The sequence below is a fragment of the Drosophila guanche genome, unplaced genomic scaffold (genome assembly GCF_900245975.1).
Source record: "Drosophila guanche unplaced genomic scaffold, DGUA_6, whole genome shotgun sequence".
NCBI classification, from domain to species: domain Eukaryota; kingdom Metazoa; phylum Arthropoda; class Insecta; order Diptera; family Drosophilidae; genus Drosophila; species Drosophila guanche.
In genome coordinates, this window is record NW_022995748.1 from 1717522 (window position 1) to 1726758 (window position 9237).

The 9237-nt window shown below is 34.2% G+C and overlaps 3 protein-coding genes across 7 annotated transcripts; all 3 read left to right on the forward strand.

Moving 5' to 3' along the window:
* Positions 1-80: 80 nt before the first annotated feature.
* Positions 81-1499, forward strand: LOC117584526 (replication factor C subunit 5). Its single transcript, XM_034273475.1, has 6 exons — positions 81-198; positions 248-312; positions 375-825; positions 886-1100; positions 1170-1247; positions 1305-1499. The coding sequence occupies exons 1-6, from the start codon at positions 161-163 to the stop codon at positions 1463-1465; spliced, it is 1008 nt and encodes a 335-aa protein (XP_034129366.1). The 5' UTR covers positions 81-160; the 3' UTR covers positions 1466-1499.
* A 794-nt stretch (positions 1500-2293) lies between these two features.
* Positions 2294-5269, forward strand: LOC117584496 (STIP1 homology and U box-containing protein 1). Of its 3 annotated transcripts, XM_034273425.1 has the most exons (7): positions 2294-2330; positions 2505-2652; positions 3447-3645; positions 3700-3841; positions 3957-4062; positions 4246-4302; positions 4992-5269. In XM_034273425.1, exons 2-7 carry the CDS (start codon positions 2530-2532, stop codon positions 5232-5234), a joined length of 870 nt encoding a protein of 289 aa, XP_034129316.1. In that variant the 5' UTR covers positions 2294-2330; positions 2505-2529; the 3' UTR covers positions 5235-5269. The 3 variants fall into 3 exon arrangements, with proteins under 3 accessions (XP_034129316.1, XP_034129318.1, XP_034129315.1); XM_034273424.1 differs by lacking the exon at positions 2294-2330 and having other exon boundaries at positions 2384-2652; positions 4992-5268; XM_034273427.1 differs by lacking the exons at positions 2294-2330; positions 3957-4062; positions 4992-5269 and having other exon boundaries at positions 2377-2652; positions 4246-4273.
* Positions 5270-6001: 732 nt separating this feature from the next.
* On the forward strand, positions 6002-7400 carry LOC117584005. 3 transcript variants are annotated; one of them, XM_034272734.1, is made up of 5 exons: positions 6003-6157; positions 6226-6443; positions 6505-6672; positions 6856-7191; positions 7248-7400. In XM_034272734.1, exons 1-5 carry the CDS (start codon positions 6076-6078, stop codon positions 7317-7319), a joined length of 876 nt encoding a protein of 291 aa, XP_034128625.1. In that variant the 5' UTR covers positions 6003-6075; the 3' UTR covers positions 7320-7400. The 3 variants fall into 3 exon arrangements, with proteins under 3 accessions (XP_034128626.1, XP_034128625.1, XP_034128627.1); XM_034272735.1 differs by lacking the exon at positions 6505-6672 and having other exon boundaries at positions 6002-6157; XM_034272736.1 differs by lacking the exon at positions 6003-6157 and having other exon boundaries at positions 6309-6443; positions 6515-6672.
* Positions 7401-9237: the final 1837 nt, after the last annotated feature.

Genomic DNA, 9237 nt, shown 5'->3' on the forward strand with positions numbered 1-9237 from the left:
TATTGTTCTTAGTTCTATGTTCCAGAAAAATGCAAACTCAAAAAGTTATGTTAAGCTGGAATAGCTATCGAATTGACACCATATCTATCGATATTATTTTTGTTTATATTTAAAAAGGCGCGTATTAGTTTACTATTTTTGTTTAAAATTTTTCCTTGAAATGAGTGATAACAACGGACCTGCTTTGCGCAAGCCATGGTATGGAATCTTTTAAATGAATTCAAGCATACTAATGTTCTATTTTTAGGGTTGAGAAATATCGTCCATATTCATTAGATGAACTAATATCTCATGACGAAATCATTTCAACAAGTAAGTTTAAGAAACAAAATATGGATATGGATAAACAAAATAAATGATTGATTTAATTTTAGTTAGTCGCTTTATAAAACAAAAGCAGCTTCCTCACCTACTTTTCTATGGGCCACCTGGCACTGGAAAAACTAGCACAATATTGGCATGTGCCCGGCAACTTTACTCGCCGGCGCTGTTCAAGTCCATGGTACTAGAGCTCAATGCCTCCGATGATCGTGGTATAGGAATTGTACGTGGCCAAATTCTTAACTTTGCATCTACCCGAACCATTTTCTGCGATACTTTCAAACTAATTATATTGGATGAAGCCGACGCCATGACCAACGACGCCCAAAATGCTTTGCGACGTATCATTGAAAAGTACACAGACAACGTTCGCTTTTGTATAATATGCAATTATCTAAGCAAAATAATCCCAGCCCTACAATCGCGTTGCACTCGTTTTCGCTTTGCGCCGCTGTCTCCTGATAAAATGATACCTAGGCTGGAACAAATTGTTCAGTCAGAAGAGTAAGTTTTACATTAAAACAAAAAAAAACAAATGTTTATAATGAATTTTACTTGCAATAGGATACAGATTACTGAGAATGGAAAAAAGGCACTGTTAACTCTTTCGAAAGGCGATATGCGAAAAGTTCTGAACGTTTTACAGAGCACTGCTATGGCATTTGATATTGTGAACGAGGATAATGTGTACATGTGTGTTGGATATCCCCTACGACAAGATATTGAAAACATACTGAAGGCCTTGCTTTCAGGTCAAAGTTTTCAGGATTCATTTCAAAGTATGTATAAATATTTAAATGTATGTTGAGTATACAAATGTTAATAAAAGAAAATACTTATTCACGCAGATGTGGACGGTGCCAAGTGCGCTAGAGGACTAGCGCTCGAAGACATAATTACGGAGTTGCATTTAATTGTGATGAGACGTAAGTGTTGAAAATACATGAAGTTTGCTTTGATTAATTATATTCTTTGTAAAACAGTTGAATTTCCGGTTTCGATTATGAATGAATTGATTGTCAAGCTTGCACACATCGAAGAACGTTTAGCAAAGGGATGCACTGATGTTGCAAATACGGCAGCGTTGGTTTCCGCTTTTTTTATATGCAGGGACATGGTTTCATTGCATAAGGAATCAACATGAAAGGTTACATCATACAATTGCATATGTTTTTATACAAATAAAATGTTTTCATACAATCTAATTCGAATAGTTTTAACTTCGCATGTCCCACCAGCAGTCCTTCTTAAATTCTTAAAGCTACCCTAATTCTCGCCAAAAATTCACTTATCAGATCATTACTTCAGCAACAGATGCTTCTTAAACACGTGATGAAACAATGCCTAGCAAGGACGGCTGGTTCAAAATAGGCAGAACGGTAGCACTAACCAATAGTATATTATTTGGTTAGTGACGGAAGATACCAGAGACCAACACGAACGGCCACACTGCCAGCTGATCAAAGCAACGCGTTGGTATCAAATCCAAGTGATATCTAGCTGATATTTTGCAATAAAAGGAGCAACGCCTGAGCCTCAGAACCATTCCATTCCTGGACTGCCACGGGTCTATAGTCTTACCTATATTATCAGCTGTCACGCCAAGAAGTCAAACTAATTTCTGTGAACCCCGGCTTGGAAACCATATTTAGTTCAAAGGGCCGTCACAGAACATGGAGAACATAGAGTACATGGATGGTTTTCGGGGAGTCCGAAATTAGAAATTAGCATATTTAAAAAAAATACTGAACACCTTTTCTGCTAGATTATGTATAATCCGATATCGATAGCAGACACGCACAGTTTGAAAAGGCTATTAATTTGACCGTTCTACCGCTTGCAATGCGTACAAACGTCAAATTCTACGCCAGAGAATTGCACATATGTGGAATACATTTAAATTTGCTTTATGCTGAATTTTTGCTAATCAGAACCGAGAGTACCCCTATTAGAACACTTTGACATCTCCAAAAAACATTTCGATTATAACATCTCAATTACTGCATACGGTAGTATTAACATCAATAAAAACAGATGTTCACTATTATGTGGAATAATTGAATTAAAAGTTTTACCACCAGTCACCACTAAGTTAATGGACAATAAATTGTGTTGGCTTGCAATAAATATCTGTTCAACGTTCTAAAATAGTGCATTGGGAAACTTGATTGTTCAGTAAATAGCTGTAATCCAGCATAATCTGCCAGCATGACGACCAAGCATATGTATTCTACGACAAATTTATCTGATCTTCAATTGAAAGAACAAGGAAACTGTTTATTTGCAGCTCGCAAATACGACGACGCAATTAATTGTTATTCGAAAGCTATTGTAAGTATACTTACATACATATGTGCATATGTATTTACATATGTCTGTACATACATAAATGAGTATTATTCGGCCCCAGACTTGGCGCATAAGCTTATGAGATTGAAGTGTTCGAACTCATAAAGAAAGACATAACTACAAGTTTAATCTTTATTGGGAATGTGTAGACACATGTCAGTCCGGTGCGCAAAGACATTCTTATAAGAGCTTTTACATACCTACATACATTTGTATGCATGCAGTCGTCAGTACGTAAACCTTTTTGAATGGTCCAATAAGTTAAGTATTGGTAACCTCCTCGCAGAAGGTATTCTGATTGTAAAAACTGTGAATCAAAATCTGCTAATGCAGAAGCTGTTTTTAATGGCTTTCCCAATCTTTCTAACCGCAAACAACGTCTTATGTTTATTAATGTGTTGTCAGATATCGTTTTTGTTTCATCAGGAGTGCCATTTAATTTATAAATGACCTACCTCAAGTGAATGCATATTATTACATTCTTCGTTAATGTACTGATGTTAAACTGATGATGTTAAAATCTGTCTGCCCTACTGTAATTGGTACTTGCATACACTCCTTCAACTGGACCTAAATAAATTACTAATGTTGTTTTCATTTGCTGATCGCTTAGATCCCAAATATTAATAAGAACTAGGACACCAAATTTGTATACACAGACTCCTGGGATACATTAACAATTATAATTCTAGCTAAACTTTGAATTTGTTGGCTTCAACTTTTTTTTTGTTTAACTCGTGCAGGATATTAAATAATGGATTTAATTTTTTTTAAAGATAAAAAACCCTACAAATGCTACTTTCTTCACAAATCGTGCGCTTTGCAATCTTAAGCTAAAACGGTGGGAGCTGTGCTGTCAAGATTGTCGACGAGCTTTGGATATCGACGCAAACTTGCTAAAAGGGCACTTTTTTTTGGGGCAAGGCCTTATTGAGATAGACAGCTATGACGAAGCAATAAAGCATCTGCAACGCGGTTAGTAGTAATTAATTAATCAGTTATATTTCTACAAAGAGAATTTTTTTTTAGCTTATGATTTGTCAAAGGAACAAAGACAAAACTTTGGTGATGATATAACATTGCAATTAAGACTTGCACGAAAAAAACGCTGGAATATCGTGGAAGAAAAACGAATTCAAGAAGAGATTGAACTTCAAAGTTATTTAAACCGGTATGGATTAAACTTTAAAGCTTTCCCAAAGTATTGAGATAGCATCCACTTGGTTGCTCTCAAAAACATAGATTATTCTTTAAACAATTGTTTATTACATAATTATTTTTTTCAGATTAATTAAGGATGACATGGAAAATCGTTTATCCAATTTAAAACTAAACGAAAACTTGCACGAAGAGCAGCTAAAAGAGAAACAACAAGAAATTGAACAAGAGTGTGTAAGTAACAGATAACATTACTACACATGTTTAGGTTCTAATTATTTTTCTTATTATGATTCCCTCCTCCATATAAAATCCCTTCATTTTATTAAATCACTAATACTAATATAGTCTTTTATAATTATTGTTACAGAAACAGATTTATTAAATAAAATACTTAACCAATTTTTATTATTTCAGGATGACCATATAAAAGAGCTCAACAATATCTACTCCAAAGTTGATGAACGTCGAAGGGTATGTCACGTAGCGAATTTAGTATACATACAAATTACGATATTAACCGGTACTAAGTGTCTGTAGACACATGAACAATCAGCCACTTAATCTAAGGCTAAGGCTAAATACTAGGGGAACTCTGTGCTATCAATTTTTATAGAAAAGATCTTAGTAGAGCTTAAAAAAAAAAAAATGTTGATAAAAATGAAAAAATGCTAAAAGAAATGATTATTCTTTGTTAGGCGGAATATTATCCGGCCGCCCTCGTGAGTAGTGACCGGTTTAAACACATCTCACAACGTTTCTTCTCGTTTTGAATATGGGTTTCGGCTTTCAATCCTGTTTGATAATTGCCTACCACCAAACAGATGTTGTTTTAATGAAAAGTGGGAAAAACGTTTTAACTCACATACATTTCTCATTTTTTAACTTTTCCTGGGTTTTTAAAGTAAAAAAATAAAAAATTCTTAAAAAAAAGTTCTGTCATTGAAAACAAAAATATGTATCAGACAATTTCTAGTGTAATTTTACGGAAATTATTCAAATTCTTTATAATTATCGCATGCATTCTCAATGCAATGCAATTTTTAAATAAAAGTTGTTCAGTTTTAGTTTCAGATAGGACTGGTCTTCAACCAAAACAGACTCCACGATTGTGAACTTTTCTAGTTTGTTCTTGATTTATTTGTTTATTTCTTGTTTTTCAGAAACGTGATGTTCCAGATTTTCTATGTGGGAAAATAAGTTTCGAAATACTAACGGATCCTGTGATAACTCCATCGGGGATTACATACGAGCGTAAAGACATTGAAGAGCATTTGCAGCGAGTTGGACACTTTGATCCTGTTACACGAGTAAAACTGACTCAGGATCAGTTAATACCAAATTTTTCAATGAAAGAAGTTGTCGACTCTTTTATTGCTGAGAACGAATGGTCATTAGATTATTGATTATTAATGTAATAGCTAATAATATAGCTAATAATATAATAATATTATAAATGTGTCAAGATATTGAATTTTTTATTAAGATAATAAAAAACCGATAACTATCTGTTGCGCTTTTATTTTCCTTGTTCGTAACAAATACCCACAAAAATTAAAATGCATACGGAAACGTTCCTCTTCGTTTTTCCCGCAACAAGTGGGCAAACAAGTCTGTCTCTAGCTGAAAGGTTTTTCCATTGCATAAAATGCAATTGAGAACCGGGCATGTTCCATAACAGTTTCTAACTCTACACTTGTTGCTTCTTAACGATTCACATCTGGCCTAGGTATGTATGTCCAAGTCTTTCACAGCTAAAGCATTGGCGCAATCTTTGAATATACTAGTGTACCCACAGCAGTGGAACACCTTTAATTATTCCACAAGACTACATAATTCCTCGGTATAAATGCGACTATATTAATTTTTATCAAATCTTCAGTTTTCAGCTGAGTTTCGAATGATTAAAACTTGAGTAAAAATAGGAGAAAGCGAAACAATTTATTTTATACCGGCACGCATCACTATTTCTCCTTTCGTACCATTTATCGATACCACCCGAGCTATACTAGCTAGTTTGTGTGTTAGTACCACAAAATTAACAGTATTTATAGTGTGCCCATTTCGCTTAGTATTCTTATTCTAATTCTTTGAAGGTATGCTGAGGTTTCAATTAACTGTTTCTAATTAAAGAAGCCTGTTTACATATACAAACATGACATATGTATTTATGTAGTTTGTAAATTTAAAAACAAATAACAATTGTTTGTCTAAAAGGCACAATTGGTCATTTTGGTTTTAGAAAGTATGGACTCGTTTACAATCGACAGCGAAGAGGCTGTTCGGATTATGTGCTTACAAGAACTAATTGAAAAAAATATAGAGATTGGTAAGTAGACATTGAATGTTGAATGTAATTATGTTTGTTTAATTAATGAACTCAATTTGTTTAATCAGAGCAACAGATTGAAAATAAAAATTTCGACGCTTCAATATTGGCTATAGAAACTATTATTAGGCAATCAAACGAAATAGCAAAGGGACAAGAAGAACGTCGTACAAATCCCACAGAGCTTGTACTAGACACTGAGTTGCTAAGGCGCAATCATGAAGTGGTTGGAAAGGCTATACAATATAACACAAACTTTACAGATCAAATGATCCTCACAGCTATTGTAAGTAGAAAAGCATTCCCAATTATATGATAGACACAAAATAACCTGTAATTTGTATAAGACTAATATAGTTTTCAAAGACAACGATGAAAATTGGGACTCTCTTTGCACTGAAGTTATTAAATATGGAATGCCGCTCTACACGAATGACAGCATGATAGCTTTCATAGATGTGGCACCGAAACTTCACATTCAAAAGAAATGTGCTCAACGCAAAAGAAAAACTTTGGTAAGTGCATACATATGTATATATTTACGTATGTACATATGTAATTTTGTACGTCAAAGTAGTATATACAATTTGTCAGGAGTTTAAGTCTGATCAATACCTAAATCGGGCCATTATCTAATTTGTACTTATGTAGATATTTAGATGTATTTGGCCTAACAAAGTAATCTTTAATTTTTGCAGGTTGAAGAGAAGCGACCAAAAAGAAGTGACAAGCTGCTGCGCAAGGAAGAGGGCTCAGCATCGGTCAGCAATACGTTGAAACAAATCAGACAAATTTACAGATCTGGTAACGACCAGCCCATACCGTATTTCAAATTAATTTGTCACCCTACAAATTTTATGGACTCTGTTCAGAATTCATTGAATGTTTCATTCCTTGTTCAAGAAAATATGGTTCATATTGAGCCAGGAAATGATAATTTACCACAGATTCGGTGCGCTGCAAACCCCAGAACATTATCTACAAACGGGTCTTCTGCTCAGGCAATTTGTACCATTGATGTCGACTTCTGTCAGGTATGGTAGCAAAAAATGCTAACGAAGTTTTAATATTAATTTTAATTATTTCACAGAAAATGGTTAAGCATTACAACATACAAGAACCAATGCTGAAAAGACTGGAAAAACACGATAGTTTGTCATAACAAATCAACACACATAGATCTCATTTCAAAAACAAAATATGTTTTTTTTTTTTACATCAGAATTAAATTGGAAATTAAAGATTAATAATATTAACACAACTCAACAAAACGAAACTTTTTATTTATACATAATTAGATGAACGATTTTGGGCTTTACATTTTTATAAAGATTTTTTTTCTGTGCCAGAACTTTACTTTTAATTATTTTTGAAATAAAATATTTTTTTTTATACCCGGTACTTGAAGATCTAATAGGGCTATTGATTCTGATCAAGAATATACATACTTAATGGGGTCGGAAACGTTTCCTTCTGTTCGTTACATACATTCACTTTGTGCACAATATTGTATTTGTCCGTCCTCTTCGTGAACTGGATCAGGTGTTTCTTCCGTTTAATCCAGAGCGAATTCTTTGTTGTAGCCTTGTAGCTCTGACTTGGGTGGCCGATTTTGAAACGAACTATTATTGTCCGTCTAAATCAGCGAGGCTAGCTCGCGGACGTTTTGTCGTTCTCTGTACTGCTGGCGTGACTTGGACACTCGCTTTTGCTCGCACACTTTGGCTGTCAGTTCTGCTGTCGCTGGGCTCTTCCTATACCCTTGCTCGCTTCAATGCCTAACAACAGCGGGACCGCGCTGGTGGCGTGATCTCATGATCCTACATGGTCATGCGATGGAGCACTGATGGCCCGATCGCGCCGGTCCCAAACGTTCCCGCAAAAACGTTAATTTAGGAATTTGGCCTAGTTCGGTTCCTTATCTGACATCCTTGGCCCCACAGCAATAATTTATAAACAAAAATCAAGTGGTTGTAGCCAGTGGTAAGGCTATGGATAAAGCTTTATAAATTTTGCATTTAGAAATACTGATTGAGTCCGAGCTTAAAAGTTGTGTCTCTCACGAAAGCGTCTCACAGCGTTCCTCTTCTTTAGACTATGTATTCTAATTAAACTCACACATGGGTTTTTGACGTAAACAATTCGAATATTCTTTAAGGGGCATTGCATGAATTGGAATGAAATCTTTATATTTCCCTTTATTAAATGAAAGTAAAACATTTTCGAAATTGCGTGTACGTATAAATTTGTAAAAATTAACAGTGTTCTTACTCATCTTTTTACATTTTTACATTGGCTCACCACACATAAGTAAATAATTGGATAAGTGTTCGAGTTTTCTTCGAATTTTCTTCGATTAAAAATAAATTTTAAGCATATATAAGAATGGTATTTAACAAAGCCAAGGATGAGTATGTATGTATATATTTAATGTACTAATACTAATGTATACATATAGATTTTATTATTACTTACTATTACTTACTTACCTAAAACCACATTTGGTGATTTGAAATGTGTTTCTATTTTTAGAAAAGATGAACTAGTTGAAACATTTTAAACACATGTGTCATTTTCTGAAATGCAATGAATATTTGTGAACCTTCGGATTGTCCGAATTTTATTCTTAAGTCAAATGATTATAAATATTTACATATCTAATAGCATACAAAAAATCGACCTTATAATGCATCATTCGAAAAAACCTATTTTTCTAGCTTATAAAAGTCGAGATCCAACCAGTTTCAGTTTCGTAAATAAATTAAATAATAATTCTCACCGAAGACCTCAAGCTTAAGTTCGTTTTAAAAGTACACTTATTTTTTTGTCGGGTATGTGTAGAATTTCGGGCGGCAACGATTTTTGGTGTTCATATGTGTACATACACATGTATGCAATTATTTACATCCACATGCATCTTTTTGTATGCAATGCCTATGTGTACGCATGTATATGTTCATACATAGAGACATATTTGTTCATACATAAATATAAATGGGTAGGCAAGGCCCGACAATCGTTCGTTTGGTTTCAACTGGTGGGTGCGGGTGGTGGGAGGCAACATGATGGCTACTATGGTA

Bases quoted from the DNA above. Each gene is read 5' to 3' on its own strand.
- LOC117584526 (XM_034273475.1), top strand. From the start codon at position 161: ATGAGTGATAACAACGGACCTGCTTTGCGCAAGCCATG. The intron at 199-247 runs GTATGGAATCTT...TTCTATTTTTAG, and splicing joins CCTGCTTTGCGCAAGCCATG to GGTTGAGAAATATCGTCCAT. The intron at 1,101-1,169 runs GTATGTATAAAT...TTATTCACGCAG, and splicing joins TTTTCAGGATTCATTTCAAA to ATGTGGACGGTGCCAAGTGC.
- LOC117584496 (XM_034273425.1), top strand. From the start codon at position 2,530: ATGACGACCAAGCATATGTATTCTACGACAAATTTATCTGATCTTCAA. The intron at 3,842-3,956 runs GTATGGATTAAA...TATTTTTTTCAG, and splicing joins CTTCAAAGTTATTTAAACCG to ATTAATTAAGGATGACATGG. The intron at 4,063-4,245 runs GTAAGTAACAGA...TTATTATTTCAG, and splicing joins AAGAAATTGAACAAGAGTGT to GATGACCATATAAAAGAGCT.
- LOC117584005 (XM_034272734.1), top strand. From the start codon at position 6,076: ATGGACTCGTTTACAATCGACAGCGAAGAGGCTGTTCGGATTATGTGC. The intron at 6,158-6,225 runs GTAAGTAGACAT...TTGTTTAATCAG, and splicing joins TGAAAAAAATATAGAGATTG to AGCAACAGATTGAAAATAAA. The intron at 6,444-6,504 runs GTAAGTAGAAAA...AATTTGTATAAG, and splicing joins AAATGATCCTCACAGCTATT to ACTAATATAGTTTTCAAAGA.